Here is a 17,079-nt window from a genome sequence, read left to right as displayed (position 1 = left end):
GAAACTGAGGCAGCATTTGCTACCAGAGACAAGTTTTGTCTCCTGTGGCTCACATTCTGGAAGTCACTTGCTCATCCTTAGCCATGGGAGGTAGTTACAGTTCCTGAAACCAGACAGAGTGGTCCCCAACAACTGTGCAAAAAATTAGGAACAACTTAAATGCTCATCAAGAGATAGAAATTGGTTCAATTTTAATTATGGTACCTGAACACAGAGGAATATTATCCATTCATTTATGAGAAATGACTCTTTCAATCTGTTCTTTTTTTACCCTGACAGATGCCTACAACCTACTGTCAAGTGTGCATGAACACAACTTGCAGTGGCGAACACACAATACAGTGTACAAATGATGTGTTATAGAATTGTGCTCTGGATACCTGTATAATTTTGTTAACCATTGTCACCCCAGTAAATTCAATAAAAAGGGAAAAAATAGTTTGCATAAGCACATACACACACAAATCAGATTGCAGAATAGTGTGTTTGTTTACTATTCTGTAGGCACACAGATATCTTCCAAGTGTATATTTGTGCCTAGAGATGTCTTGCTAAAATGTAGGTGAGAGGATTTAGTTGATACTAACCACATTTGTATTTGGCTGTATTGTTTGATATTTATTGGGGGGAACATGGTCATATATTCTGTATACATTAGAAAAACTCACAAGACTATTTTAATTCTGGAAAAGAATAGCAACAGGAAGGATATATAAGGAACTGGTAATAGTGGTTACCTCTAGAGAGATAAAGGAACTGAGGGTTGGAGGTAGGAGGGAGACTGGTATTTACTATGCCTATTGCGTTTTTAAAAATTACGTACATGAGTTGCTTAATCCAGTAAAAATTTAAACTAAAATAAAACAAAAGACCTTCCAACCTCAGCAGTATTATCTAAATACTTTTTGGCTTAGAATATAACCAGAGACATTGAAATTAAGAACAAACTGACAGTAATCAGAAGGGAGGTGGGAGGAGATAATAGGGGGGAGGAAAGGGAAGGGTTTCAGGAACTTCTATAAAGGACACATGAACTAAACCAAAGGGGGTTAGGATCAAGGGTGAAAAGTGGGGATGGCTGGGGTTGGGGGGAGTTGTGGGGGGAACATGGAGACAACTGTACTTGAACAACAATGAAAAAAAGTTTTCAAAAATAGTAAAAAAAACTAGGATTCTGTTTGAATTAAGAATGGGTTCCTACTTCCTTATTTGATAGTCTCCTTAGGAAACTCAGAACCATATTTATAAATCTGCAAATAAGGAAGTAAGCAGACATGAGTGCGTCTGTTAATCTTTTACAAGGCAGTAATTCTGTGTAGTGAACTATGTATGGAGAGACATAGAGATGTACTTTGGAAGTATTAGACTGTAATTTTTAAATTTAAATGTAATTTATTTTAAATTTAAGTGATTCTTTTGTCATTTCAGAAAGAAAAAGGTTAGAAATTCTTGATCCTACTGCTAATTTTAACCAAACTGTTTCTGAAATATACTTAAAGGAGCGCAAAATAAAATAATTTCAAGTAAAATAATTTTGGAGATACCTGTTTACTCTAATGTCATATACTTATTACTTGCATTCAGTGCACTGGACATTTGTTTAGCGATATTAAAATGGGTATCTAATGAAAATATCCTTAATGCATTTTTGAAATTACTCTTCTGTCTCTTCCAGAATTTTCCAATGAGAAAAGTGCCCTGTAAGAAAGATGCCGCCTCAGGTTCATTCTTTGCTCGAGACAATACTGCAAACTTCCTTCACTGGTGTAGGCACATTGGGGTTGATGAGACGTATCTCTTTGAATCTGAAGGTTTGGGTAAGTGTTGTCATCACTATTGTGTTCATTGTCTATTATATTATTTCTTTAATGCCTCACTTTTGATTTTTCTTTCCAAATACGGACTCAAATGCCACATCTTATTCTCCTAGAAAAATGTATACTTTAAATATATCAAAGGATTAGAGAATTTGATTCTAAATCAAGAATATTAAGCTTTTCATTTATTATTAAAGATCTTAAATATCCAGAATGCCCTAGAAATATTTTACTTTCTAAATGAGTTGGCTGGAGGAAGTTTCTGGATGAATGCTTTACTAATTAATGTTTTCATCAAGAATTACTCTATTTAACTAGATAATTGTAGAAATAACAGAAGGCTAAATGATGTATGTTTGTGATGTTAGATTCACCATGTAAGCAGCAGCTGCCAACTTTATTATCTAAATGGGTTAATGTTTTTGACTATTCACTTGACAAAGTCATGCTCTACTGAAGAATTATTGACATACTACTCTCTGTGCAGCGACTAAAGTGGAAGCTATCTAAGTTTTAGTCTATAATATATATTTCCTCAAAGCATATATATATGCTTTGTGTATTTATGTATATGCTTGTGTTTATATTGCTATATATAGAGAGAGTTATTTCTTTATCTATATTATACCACACACACGTACAGAATTTATAATGTTTTGATAGGAGCAGTAGTATCCCAAGGGTGGGTCATGGGAATAGTAGTCTGCCCTGGTAGAGAAAAGTATTTTATCACATTGTGTAGAATTGCTGGTTCATGGTGATAATAGAAAGCAAACTGACTTTTAGTTGGTTTTATTACTGTTTTGAAATACTTGACTGACATTGCATGCCCTTGTTGCCTGCACTTGGGCAGGCTGCCCCCACTGCTTCCCATTTAGTATGCCTCTGATGTTCCTATCCACTATACCATAAAAGATGAAATGCAGCTGATTGATGTTTTACCTCCAGGTTGCACTCTGCTTTAATCCAGGTGTGCTGATTATTATTGACAGTGTGATTGATTTAATGGCATACACCGCTTCAAGAAATCAAAGGGGAATGGAAATGCTTTAACTTCTCTAGTTTCCAGTTTATTATTTCTGAAAGGATATAAGATTGTTGTATACTTCTCATTCTCAATAGGAGGCATTTTCCAACTGTTCTGACAGTCAGTATAAGATTAAATAAAGTACTGCCAATAACTAGTTCATTTCTAGGCATTGAGCTGATGAGCTAATGTTTATACTTTCTAAAGATCTCAGATGAGACTCTTCATTTTTTACATTGTGCTAGGAACTTAAAACCAATTATAAAAAGTTGATACTATATTTAAGGGTATGTCTGAGTGTTCAGAGAAACAAGTTTAATAAAAATTTTGGGATAAATTCCTTTTGGTATGAATCTTAAAGTTAAACATAGGCCTTTTTATTGCTTCATGCTGGGGGTATATAATAGATGTTACTGATAAATCAAAAAACAACTGTCATTTCCATTCAAGGAATCAGTATATATACAGCTTATCACACAAAAACCATTATTGTATTAGGTTTCAGGAGTTTAGCCTAGAGCTTTTAACTCTGAAGACAGGGAAAGGAAGTCAGTTGATCCACGGCTACCGTATTGGTGCATTTAGCATGAGTTCTAATCATCAGGGTTTTTGTTTTGCTTTGTTTTATTTTTTTAAGGATCTCTGTTTGAACTGTTAGGCTTAACATTTGGGTTTCTTTTTAATGTAAAAAATTTTTAATTGTGATAAAATATGCAAAGCCAAATGTACCATTATAACCATTTTTAAGCATATGAGATTTTTATAGCATGAAAAATATTAAGATATACTTCATGTAACATAAAGTTCATCATTGTAAAATTCATCATTGAAAAATGTACCCTTCAGTGTGTTTTTTATATGTTCACTGTGTTGTGCAACCATCACCACTAATTAACTCCATCAGTCTCAGAAGAAAACCCATACCTGTCAGCAGTTAGGCCCAATTATGTACTCCCCACCTTCATCCCCTGGCAACTACTGTACTTTTTCTCTATGGATTTGCATATTCTGGGTGTTTCATAGACATGGAATCATACAATATGTGGCCTTCTGTGTCTAGCTTCTTTGTTTAGCACAATGATTATTTATGTTGTAGCATGTAACAGTATGTACTTCATTTCTTTTTATGGCTGAATGATATTCCATTGTATGGATAGGCCACATTTTAAAAATTCATTATCAGCTAATGGACATTTTGGTTGTTTCTATTAATACTTTTTGGTTATGATGAATAATGTTGCTGTGAATATTTACATACAAGTTTTTGCGTAAACATTTGTTTTAAATCCTCTCAGAGACACACTTGGGAGTAGAACTGTTGGGTCATACAATAACTCTCTGTTTATCTTTTCGAGGAATCACCCGATTGTTCACAGTGGCCGTACCTTTTATATTCCCACTGGCATGCACGAAGGTTCCGATTTCTTAACCTTTGCCCCAACACTTGTTATTTTTCTTCCTCCTTCTGCCTTGTTGTTGGTGTACTTATTTTCCTTTTCCTTCTCCGTCCTCTTTCTCCTCTCTGTGCTGTTCCTCCTCTTTCCCCACCCCTCCTTTTCCTCCTCCTTCTCACATCCTAGGGGGTGTGAAGTGGTATCTCACTGAGGTTTTGATTTGCATTTCCCTGATGGCTAATGATATTGAGCATCTCTTCATGGTTTTATTGGCCATTTGTGTATCTTTGGAGAAATGTCTGTTCACATCTTTTGCTCACTTCTAGGAGTCATTCGTCTTGTTTTGTTGACTTGTAAGAATTCTTTATTGTAGATACCAGTCTTTGGGTTGTCTTTTCACTTTCTTTATAATGTCCTTTGTTGCTTTATAACGTCCTAATGTCCAAAGTTTTCAATTTTGATGAAATTCAATTATTTTTTCTTTGATTATTTGTGCTTTTGGTGCCGTATCTAAAAAAACCATTGCCTAATCCAAGTTTCCTTGTAAGACTTTTATAATTTTAGCTCTTCACCTGTGATTCCTTCTAAGAGTTTTGCAGTTTTAGCTCTTACATTTAGGTCTTTGATCCATTTTGAGTTATTTTTGTATATGGTATGAAGTTGGGGGTCTCAATTCATTATTTTGCATGTAGATATTCAGCTTTCCTAGCACCATTTGTTGCAAACCTATTTTTCCCCTATTGAGTTGTCTTAGTTCCCTTGGTTAAAATTCAGCCGAACATAAACGTATAGATTTATTTCTGGGTGCTCAATTCCATTCCATTGGTCTATATTGCTATTTTCATGCCAGTAACACACTGTTTTGATTAGTACAGCTTCATAGTAAGTTTTGAAATTGGGAAGCCTGGGTCTTCCAACTTTGTTCTTTTTCAAATTATTTTGGCAATTTCATGTCTCTTATAATTACATGCAAATTTTGTCATTAGCCAGTCCACTTTTGGAAGAAAAGGAATTGATAGATACTGTACTGAATCTACAGATTGGTCAGTTTGGAGGATACTGCCATCCTAACAACATTATGTCTGTCAATCCTGACATACAGGATCTTTCTATTTAATTTATATCTTCTTTAATTTCATTCAACAATGTTTTTAGTTTCCAGTGTAGAAGTCTTACACTACTTTGGTTAAATTTATTCTTAAGTAGTTTATTCTTCTTGAAGCTATTGTAAATGGCATTATTTTCTTAATTGCATTTTTAGATTATTGATGCTAGTGTTTAAAATGCAATGATTTTTATGTATTGATCTTATAACATACAATTTTGCTGAACTTGCTTGTTAGCTATAATAGTTATTTTTTGTGAATTATTTAGGGATTTTTAATACTAAGGATCCCTGCAGTCAGAGAGTGGAGATAGTTTCCTTTCTTTTTCAGTCTGGATGCCTTTTATTTATTTGTTTTGTCTAAATTCCCTGGCTGGAACCTGCAGTACAGTGTTGAATAGAAATAGTGAAAATGGACATTTTTATCTTCTCCCTGGTCTTAAGAGGAAGACTTGCAGTCTTTCACCATTGAGAATGATCATAGTTGCAGATTTTATATGTGTGTCTGTTTTTATATTTACACAGTTCCATCTGTTTCTAACTTTTTGAATCTTTTATCATGAAAATGCCTTTGATTTTGTCAAATGTTTCTTCCATGTCTACTGAGATAATTGTGTATTTCTTTTCCTTTATTCTATTAATATGGTGTGTATTGATTGATTTATATATGTTGATTCAACCTTGCATTCTGGGATAAATCCTATTGGCTTCTGGATTCAGTGTGCCAGTATTGCACTGAGGATTTTTATACCTATATTCATAAAGGTCTTTATGTTTTCTTATGATGTCTTTTTTTTTGCTCCTGTAATATTGGCTTCTTAGAATGAGTTAGGAGTTCTCCCTCATCTGTTATTTTGAAAGATGTTAAGAAAACTATTAACACATAGATCTACACCAAAGATACTTTGGAATAAAATTGAGGTGATATATTTCTTCAAATACTATCTCCTGTTGAGAGGATCTAAATTGTACATAATTTAATGTTACTTAAGCCTTTAGTTTTTCTAGATTTAAAATGCTATACAAATAAGGGTGCATGTAAGTCTTCATCCTCTTCTTGTTAGCCGTTGTTTTAAAATTTATGGATGACAATAATGTGCGGAGAAAACAAAATGTCTTTTCTAAGTTTCCAAGTGAGAGATGTCTTCCTCATTCTTTTCTTGTACTTCTTTCATGCCAGAAATATATTTTTCTATTTAATTTTACCTCATAAAATGTTGTTTTCTTCACAGTTTTGCACAAAGATCCAAGACAGGTGTATCTTTGTCTTCTTGAAATTGGTCGAATCGTGTCAAGGTATGTATTCCACAATTTCAGAATTTCAATGCCATAAATATTTTTAAGCTATTTTATTTTAGCTAGAACACTTTTCTATAAGTAAAAGAAAATTTATTGAAATAAAGTAACTTCTTTTTTTCTATTTTTCTTTCTGTTTATTAACTTTGTTCTGTTTGCATGAGCAAGTCATCTGCTTGCTCACATAACTTGCCTTCGTTTAATGTTAAACTGTAAAAATGGTAACTTACAGTTTCGGGATGAAGAGTACAGAGCATGTAGTCTTTTAGCAGGTCAAGGCAAGGCAAGTCCTCGAGACACAAAGAGGAACTGATATGAAGGCCACACTTTGTGTCCTCCCTGCCTGGCTCAGCCCCATCTTTATTCACACATTGATTTTTAAGGTGCCTTTCCAAATCCTTGGTTGAATATTGAGAGCATCCAGTAACGCAAATATATGTTCTGAGGTGAAGTTTATAATCTGAATTTTTGGCAATATGTGGGACATTAAAAAGCATTCTAGATATCTCGGTGAAACAACTGGAAGAAGAGAGTCATACAGATTTCATTTAAAAATAAAATATGACCTATTGTGATATGTAAGTTTTACTTCACTTGAATGATGAGGTCTCCTAATTGGTTATCAGATATGGGGTTGAGCCACCGGTGTTAGTAAAACTTGAGAAAGAAATTGAGCTAGAAGAGACCTTACTTAATACTTCTGGGCCTGAAGATTCCATCAGCATCCCAAAATCATGCTGTCAACACGAAGAGCTGCATGAAGCTGTAAGTAATTGCTGCATTTTTTACCACAATGTGTTAGTCTCCTGGACTGCCTAGCAATGCTATGTTTGAACGAAAATGTTTCTTATTTAGAATATACACTAGTACTGACTTTCACTCCCTGGTGAGTTCAAGGCACTATGATAAAGGTGACTTTTTGTTATGTGTGTGTGGCGAGGAATGGAGTTGAGGAATGTTGGGGCAAAAAAAGCTCAGTCCATCCCGAAGGGTGCTATGGGCCACGAGAATTCATTGATTCTTTTTTTTTTAAACATAGTAGTGTTACAATCTGATTTTTAAAATTATAAGGATTACTCTCATGGTCACATAGAAGTTATATGGGTTTTGTGCTAATAATCCAGGCACAAGATGATGAGAACCTGAATTCAAGCAGTAGTAGTGGGAAGAAAGCACAAGGAAAAAGGGTAAGACATGTTTAGAAAGTAGAACTGACAGGAATACCAGTTCCGATGGGGAGGGAGAAAATCCGGGAGGATGACTAAGGCGTCTGAGCAAAGGCTACACTGAGACTCAGGGCGTATGGACGGCAGCAGAGTCACGAGGGTAGATTGTTGGGGTTTCCCAGTGTGTTCCCCCTGGCAGGACAGATGCAGACTTGGCTCTCAGACGGGAAGTCTCCTTAATTTACCCGATTATCACTACATAGCGGGTGATAGAACTGCAGTTGGTTAGGTCATGGGTCTTCTGCAGTTTCTGTAATATAACAAGTGATGGAGGTGGACTTAAGTATCAAGTATTTTTTCTGCTTAGGCTGTTGCTTAGATTTCTTGGTCTTTTTTTGGATTGTAGTATTGTATGAAAGTACTTAATGATACAAAATTATTTAAGAAATAAGACATATTAATAATTATGTAGAAAGTGTTGCTTTGTTTTGTTTGATAAAATAAAAGTATATAGTAAAACATTTGGATAGGCTTGAAAGACAGATTAAGAAAATATCAGCCTAAACAATTTTATCAGGTCAAAATGTATTTACATACATTATATTATTGATTTGTGTGGTGACTATGAATATCAATATGTGATGCAAAGATAATATAGTAGGTAAAAGTAAAACTTATTTAAATCTCATATAACCTAAAATAATGACAATTAAATAAAAAGGAAACATTTGTAAAATATTTTTTATTATGAAAATATGATGTGCTAATTTCCCTATTATATAAAGGCCATATACTCTTTGGTAAGAAAAACATTTCCAGTAGATAAATGGGCAAAGACTTGTTCACACAAGAAGAAAATACAGTGTTGAAATTTGCTGATAATCAAAGAAATCGGATATATAATTTGCCCTGTTAGCAGAATTTTTGGAAGTCATGGAACCTAGTGCTGGTAGATTCTGGTGACACTATACTTAGGGACTGCCATGGGCAATGGCAAATGATGTGAGCTTGAAAAACAAATTGACAAATGGATTTCAAGAGCCACAAAAACTTTGCTCTCTCATTTTTATTGTAATTGAAGAGGGGAAGAAAAAGCATGAGTGAAAGTGCTTGTTACACTATTGTGGAGAATGGCGAAAAATTGGGAGCAATGTAAATCCTCTTACGCAGGGCAATGGCTGGTCAGGCTAGGATTCTTCATCTTCACAGAGTAGGCGTTTTATGTGACAGTTTTGAAGACTATGTAGCAATAAGAAAATGTTTATTTTGTGTAAAGTATGTATATGTAGACAAGCTATATAAGAGTGAGGAGAATGGAAATGCTAGCAGGGAAGTGCCTTTGCAGATGCTTTTCGCTAGTTCCTTTAGTGTTGTAATGTTAAGCATGCAATATGTAAAACCAGAAGAGAACACTTTTTTATCTGTAGCACTTACTTCTTTTAGGCCCACCCTCCTTATTTAGATAGTGGGTTGGTGCTAATTTGTACTGTTGAATATAAACAATATTTGGATATTTCAAACAAAGAGAATAAGTGTCTTCTCCTGTCTGCATTCTTGTTATGAAAACTAAAAATGAGCACATTTCTCTGTTACAAGATATTCAGTGTCTACCTATCACATGTGAACTACAGAGAACTTGGGGTCATATTTAAAATAAGGAACAATTATCTGATTCATTATTTAGAATATTGTTGAGAAGTAGTATACCACTGCAATTCTGTATACATGAAAATTTTATGGATTCAAAGTAGTGATTAAAATAAATACCTCTCTTAATATTACTTTGGTTAACTAATGTGCATATGGTTCAAATAATTGTAAATTCTTTGCCCAAGCCTAGTTTATTTTCAGGCATTTTATGGATGTGTATGTATGGATGTGTATGCACATGTACTCATATATCCAGCCAATGAATCAGATAAATTTGATTGAGTGGCTTATGAAACTCAGTTCTATTTACGATCATTTTATTTTGTTAAACAAATGATATAGGCAGATAAATTCTGGGCCTGTCTGGTCAGGCCCTGGTGAATCCACATGTGTTCATTCATTTCGGGTAGATAATTAAGACAGTCATTAATTTTCTATTAGTAGTCAGCTAAACTGGGCATACCTGAAGAGGCTTTAAAAAATATGCATAAATTCAACTAAATGAATTTGTTTTGATGCTCTGTGTGACTGGTAATTGAGAAGAATATTTATGGCTTTTAAAAAAATAAAATTTTGGAAAACAAAATATTTTTCTTGGTGATTTATATGTGACTTTTTTTCAGTCAAGCATATCTCAATAGATATTTTCATTTAACCAATTTATTTTAATTTCCATGTTTTAAATACAGAATTCCTGGACTTATTTTTTATATTCTAGTTTTTACATTTCATAGATACTTGCTGCAATTAAAAATTCTTTAAGCTTCTTGAGGTGTAGATGTAGGGTTTTCTCCCCGACTTTCATCTCTTTAGCAGACTGTAGAAACAAAGTGAGCACTTCTAGAAAAATGCCTCTTGGGCTGGAATTCGTAGAATTTTACCAAATCTTGGGTGAATAGATATAAATGTCTATGTGTATTTTAACATTAACTATGGAATAAACCTAGATATTCCCTCACAATATCAAGTTAGCACAGTGTTAAGGGACAAATGAGAGTTTTAAAATAAGCTTTATCTGACTGGCTCTATCTTTTTTTATTTTTATTTTTTAACCTTCACCCAAGGATATGTTAGTTGGTTTTAAAAGGAGGGAGGGAGGAAGAGAAGGAGTTGGGGAAAGAGAGAGAAACATAGATCAGTTGCTTCCTATATGCACCCCCTCCAGGGATGGAACCCAGGAACTAGGTGTGTGCCCTGACCAGGAATCGAACCTACAATGTTTTTTGGTGTACAGGGCGATGTCCCAACCCACTGGACCACCCAGCCAGGGCTGAATGACCCTATCTTTGATTTGACACAGGTACATTAATCCAGGGCTTAAAATAATTCAAACTTAATGAATTAATGTGGCTTAATGAATGTGTTTTGAATTAATTTTACTATTGTACACATTCACAGAATTTCTCCAGTGGTCAGTGAATGCACTACAAGTCCGACGGCACTGAGGAAAGACACATAAACTGAAGACTTTATCACTGCTAGTTGTAGTTTTTAACTAGAAATTTTGTGAATGTTAAGTTCTAATGCATTAGGTAATGTATGATCTCAATATTTTTCAGCAAGTGAAGAAGAGAATTAAAAGTTGCACTGTCTTTAATTTTTTATCTTTGAGTTTGATGTTCCTAGCTATCAGATAACCTTGCATTTTAATGTTAAACAGAATACTTTTGTCACAAGCACTAATTGTTATTTATTTTTAATCTCAGGTTACGCACATTGCTGAAGACCCTCCTTGTAGTTGTTCTCATCGATTTTCTATCGAATACTTATCTGAAGGACGGTACCGACTAGGGGACAAAATACTGTTTATAAGGGTAAGTCTCCCATTCATACTCTGTTTATAAGGGTAAGTCTCCCATTCATATTGTGTTTATAAGGGTAAGTCTCCCATTCATACTCTGTTTATAAGGGTAAGTCTCCCATTCATATTCTGTTTATGGTCTTGTTTTGAAATTAGATTTATTGCTTTATCTACATCCTTTTGCTCCCCTTTTACTTTTTAAAAAATTGGAGTTACTAATGAAACAATTTCACTCTACAGAAAAAATACAGAATTCTTGCTTTTATGAATATGTAACAAACTTAGGTAAACACCTTTAACATGACAAACAACTAGCTACAGAATAACTAACACTATTTTGAAATCAAATATAACCAGGAGAAAAAAATCTTTGTATATTTCAGGTAACTTATTCCATTTTTCAAATTTTCTAAAAAATAATGTTTCATTGTAGTAAGAAAAACACAAAACAATACATCTAATAACATTAAATGTCATAGTAAGAAAAGGAAATAGAAGACTGCAGTTTATAGTAATATATACATTGTGTCTTAGGTGTAAAACCTTTTTACGTGAACACAGCATCAGTATATATACAAAATGCTGATGTACATACTTATTTCCTTTCTTCATCCCTGCAACCTGCAATAGATGATCCCCTTTGGTGATAAGGGGAGAGGAGTTTCACCTGTTCAGCATTCTGTCTACTTCTGATACTAGAGCTGTTTTATTTCTAATTTAGGAATATAATATGAAAGTATTTAAAAATATTTCAACCTCTAGTTTTTTGTTTTATATAATGTCATTACCTCCCCACACCCTACCCAAATCACACAGAAACATTATGTGCACTTTTTAAAAATTTGCTTTCTTTTTGAAGCAATATTGTGTAGTGATAGCTCACAGAGCTTGGCGTTTAGAGTTCAGATTTTCAGGGCAGTCTCATGCAGTTGTGCAGCCTTTCCTGTTTAATGGGTGGGGTGGGGCAGAAGTGCAGCCTGGTCTCCCCGGCAGGCCCAGGATGTGCCTTACCCACACGGGAGCACCATCTGGGTCGGCGCAGCCTGGCACGTTTGAGGCGAGGCCAAGCTTCGTGATTCGAGACTATTTCCTTCATCTCTCAGAGCCATAATTTTGTCATCTGCAAAGAACTAGTAATAAGTTATATCAAAGTATTTAAATGATCAAATTGATACATATGAAAGTAATTTATTAAATTATAAAGTACATGTATTAGTCATTTTTATCTTCCTTTCATAATGATTTGTTTTTATGTGGCATTTTTTTCTGTAATTCTCCATTTCTCCTCCTCTCTTTTATTCCTTCAATACAGAATTCTTTTTTGAACAATATTGCCCTTGCAATTTTGTATATTAGTAATTTTCATTGTTTAGGATCCAAGTTGTGTGTAAATATATTTCTTAAAAATTGGAGGATATTGTTTTCTTATTTGCATGATTTAATATTGTATTAAATTATTATTTTAATACTACAAGGAGGAGACTCTCGATTTACAATAAAGCAATTGGCAAATGCTCTTGAATTTCATAGATCACAGACATCACAAACTGACTGCTAATGAATTGTAACTGGGATACTTACAGTTTTACACCTTTGTTTTTTACTTTCTTTTGGGGGAAAGATGCTTCATGGAAAACATGTCATGGTCCGCGTTGGTGGAGGCTGGGATACTCTTCAAGGATTTTTGCTAAAATATGACCCCTGTCGAATATTACAGTTTGCTACACTAGAACAAAAAATTCTAGCATTTCAAAAAGGAGTTTCTAATGAAAGTGTACCTGACTCACCTGCCAGAACACCTCAGCCTCCTGAGATGAATCCAATGTCAGCAGTTAGCATGTTTCAGAAAGAAAAATCAAAACCAAGTACTCCAGTTGGGATTACAAGGAGCAAAGGAAAGCAGGTGCGTCTGCCAGGTGTGGCGCTGCCAGTATCTTCCCTGAAAGGACGTGACCTGAGCTCCGTGTCAGTCCGTTCTAAGATGCCAAGTTCTTCTGAACTCAAACTCAAATCAGCAGTGTCTTCTGATCTCAAACTCAAATCTTCAAAAGGCATAACAAAGAAACCACAGGCTCCTTCAAACAGTGTATCACCTTCACTCTCTTCTTTAAATCCAGGAGGTAAAAGCACTTCTTCACCAGCCTTATCAAGAACTACACCTTGTGTATCTGAGTCATTAAGTAAATGTATCTCATCACCTGGTACTCCAAAGGCCAAGTTTATTCCAGCCCAGAAATCAAGAGATGTGCCTGAGTCTACGTGTTTATCAAATAAGTGTTCTGGAAAAACCAAACCAAAGCATTTGAAACATAATCATGTATCTTTCAGGGATAATGCTGTTTATCACTCAGCTGTACATTTAAATTCTTCATCAAAGTGTCCAAAGCTACCTACACCTTCTCCTTCTGACCAGTCCCCTGCAAAAATGACTAAATCTGGCTCCAAAACAATAACTGCAGGACTCAGAACACAGCCTCAGCCATCTCACAGAGCCCCGCAAGCAGGGGCAGTGCCAGCACAGAAGCTTAAGTCAGCCTTGACCTTAAACCAGCCATTTCCTGTATCCTCAGTTGCTGCTGCAAAAACACAGGCATCAAGAGATAAGAATATAGTTTCAGTTGTCAAAAAGCAGCCTCAGAATATAAGTACATCCCAGAAGACAGGATTCAGCTCCCCAAAGTCCCCTGGTCGTACCCCACTGTCCATCATGAGCCTTCCTCAGTCTTCTACAAAGACGCACACTGTATCAAAGGCAGCACAGACTGCCACAAAGAGCCAGTATTCAGCCAGAGGACCTCCCAAAAGTGACAAAGCCCCAGCTTCAACCAGGAAACCACCCTCATCTGATAAGGAAGCCGTTAGTGGAGATAAAAAACCTACTGCAAAGAAAAAGGAAGACGATGACCATTATTTTGTTATGACTGGAAGTAAGAAACCTAGAAAGTAAATAAAACCGTGTCAGTTCAAGGAAACAGAAAAGAAAGTGAATGTGTTAGCTTCACATGTTAAAAGGTTCTATTTGGGTTTCTCCAAATAGGTGCAGGCACTGAGTACAACAGTATAGGGGTTGGAGGCTGGGATAGAGGTAGGAGCGGTAAGGAGAGGGCTCGTCCGAATTAGGATCTGAATTCACTGGAAGGTACCCTTTGGAGGCAGGTAGTGGTAAAATCACCACACGGTTCTTGTGAATAATAGACATTTATCTGATTTTCAGTCCATAGAATCTAATGTCTGCCCTTTAAGGGAAATGTAAAGTCAAATAACACTACTAGAACTTTTAACTACAGTGGCTTTATTTTGAATATGTATTAAGTATAGGTTTATATTTATATAGAGATGTTACATGCCTGCTAGTAGCAGCAGTGGTGCTCTTAATATTAGTTACTGATTTTTTTTTTTAGTAAAAAAAAAAAAAAAAACGGTTTGGCACTTATCTTACAAAAGGCACCTAATTTAATTTTCTGATCGTGATTGTCTGATCAAACAATACTAAGTTAAGCACCAGTGGCTGCTGCTGATTATGTTGGTGTTATTCTGGGTTTGGTAAAATTGCTACTTTTCTTTCAACTTTCCAAATCAGAGGGAACTGATTTTTTAACTGGCTTATTAACATTGGTAATAATTTGTTATCAGTATTTTTGGTTAAAAAAAAAGAAAGCCGATTGAGGTATTTTCAAATGTCATCTGAAATTTGGTAAAATACAAGATTTTTCATATTAATTGTAAGAATTTACAGCTTGTACTTTAGATGGGTGTTGTGCAGTGTGAAAGGGGAAACCAATTCAGTAGCTTTTAGGATATTAAAATATTTTTATTAATGTAATTTCCTACAAGAGCAGATATGAATTTTTACATTAATATATTTTAACATTAGAATTACATTTTAACAATTCTAAAATTAAGATGATAAAGAATCTTAGAATAAGTATTCTGTATTGAAAGGTGCTATATAAAAATTCTATCATGTGGTTATTTTTTTAGATGGCACAATATCAGTTTCAATTAGCTTCTTCCAGCTACATTAATTTCCTTTTATAAAATCATGTTGCCTTCAGTTTTGCAATGGCAAGTAATAGTATATACGCAGCATTTTCTGCTCTGTAGTCAGATTCTCCAGGGAACATATCCAGATCACGTATGACTGCATAGGCCCATCAGTCTAAGATGGTGTTTGTAAATGGATGAAGAGATTGTGAATATTTAAAAAGTATTAAATATTACTTTCATAAGTCTTGGGGTATGTTTAATAACTGTACAGTATTATCAGTTATCACAGGTTATTCAATATTGAGGCTTGTGATTCTCTATTTTAAACTGTAATGTGTTTTGTAAAGCAAAATAATGGTTTATACAAATGTGCAATGAGAATAAGCATTTTAAGCTGGCTACCAATGTTCTATAGATTATAAAGCAAGAAAACTTTGTATAAGATGAAGTGATCTTTTGTCTGAGGCACCTAGTTAAAATCAAAGATGTATGCAAGCTAATTTTTGGAATAACTGATGCTTTTCTTTTTAAAAGAGACACTCACCAAATATTTGGTTTAGTTCTGCTGTTGATCTGGGTGTTGAGAGAGATCATATGTTCAACTTTGGAATGTAAAGTCAATGTTCAAGAAATGCTAGAAGCTTTATATTTTTGGTGATCAGAAATATTTAACACATGTTTCAGAGAGGAAGAATTTTACCTTTAAGAAGGAGTTTATTTCCTTATAAGACGAAACACTACTTTTGTATCAGTAACCTCTAGAATGTAAAAAAAAAGTAAATGATATTATAGCCAACCTATGAATCCAAGTATATTTCACAATATGTGAACTTTTGTGTTGGGAGCCACCAGGAATAGAGTATCCCACAGATTATCTGGCACAGATTCCAAGAATTATTTTTTGAAAAATTAAGAAATTCATTTATAAGTAGCCTTATTCTTCATCAGTAGGAAATCTCTTCACTTACATTTGTGTTGAATGAATTTTTATTTATGTATGGTTTACCCTTCCAAACTGAAGGTTTCTTTGAAGTACACGATGCCTGACAGATACTTTGTTCAAGTATATTTTAAAGTACTATTAAAGAAGAGCTACTGTCTCTAATCATTTTCACGACTTAAAAAAATATTGTTGAAGTTGGAAAGTTTTTACTTCTCAATAATAGTGCAAGACTATAAAGATTTCTGTGTTTGGTATTTAATAAGTTAATATTAAGCTTAAATTACTGAAGTAACCAGAAGAAATAATGTGTATTTTCAAAAAAAAATGAAATAAAGGGTTTTTTTTGGTATAAATTTTTAACATGACTAATATATCAAATTAATCTTCAGAGGAACATAAAATTATGATTATTTTTACATTAGGTATTTAAGGCTTATATCTTCAAAGTGCCTTAATAAATTAGATTACGTCTAACTTTTCTCCTCATAGTGAGTTTACAGTTCTTAGTGGATACAGGAAATATTTTGAGAAATAAATTACTGTTCTTCTTCACTCTATCTCTGATTTCAGAATCTATTGCTTGTTTAAAAGGTTTCCATAAGAAGCTGTTACTACATTGTGCTACATTCTTACAACCAAGTTCACATGCTGACTATCCAAATACAATTTTGTGTAATTCCTTATGCCAGCAATGTTTGTATAAGACTCATATTTTCTCAAATATTAAAATGTAAACATATATACCAAACTCTGTTTGCTTTTTTTGTGCATCCTGAATATGTTCCAACGACTTGGTTCATATGAGAAACTGCATGTGTGAAGCATTTATGATTTGAGAATAGTTTTAATGTCATTGCTACTTAAGATAGCCTCCTTATGCTTGTGGAATTGAC

At 34.2% G+C, this 17,079-nt stretch overlaps 1 protein-coding gene across 4 annotated transcripts in view; it reads left to right on the top strand.

Moving 5' to 3' along the window:
- GAS2L3 (growth arrest specific 2 like 3) overlaps positions 1-16,721 on the top strand; it is a 36,387-nt gene extending 19,666 nt beyond the window's left edge. For all 4 annotated transcript variants that reach the window (XM_053662205.1, XM_053662204.1, XM_053662206.1 and 1 more), the window contains 5 exons: positions 1,676-1,817; positions 6,576-6,639; positions 7,266-7,404; positions 11,162-11,269; positions 12,878-16,721. In XM_053662205.1, coding sequence (XP_053518180.1) covers positions 1,676-1,817; positions 6,576-6,639; positions 7,266-7,404; positions 11,162-11,269; positions 12,878-14,203 — 1,779 coding nt within the window. In that variant the 3' untranslated portion in view covers positions 14,204-16,721. The remainder of the gene's footprint in view (positions 1-1,675; positions 1,818-6,575; positions 6,640-7,265; positions 7,405-11,161; positions 11,270-12,877) is intronic.
- Positions 16,722-17,079: the final 358 nt, after the last annotated feature.

The sequence above is a fragment of the Artibeus jamaicensis genome, unplaced genomic scaffold, assembly GCF_021234435.1.
Source record: "Artibeus jamaicensis isolate MK-2021 breed Jamaican fruit bat unplaced genomic scaffold, CSHL_Jam_final contig_233, whole genome shotgun sequence".
NCBI classification, from domain to species: Eukaryota; Metazoa; Chordata; class Mammalia; order Chiroptera; family Phyllostomidae; genus Artibeus; species Artibeus jamaicensis.
This window is presented reverse-complemented; position numbering and strand designations above follow the sequence as displayed.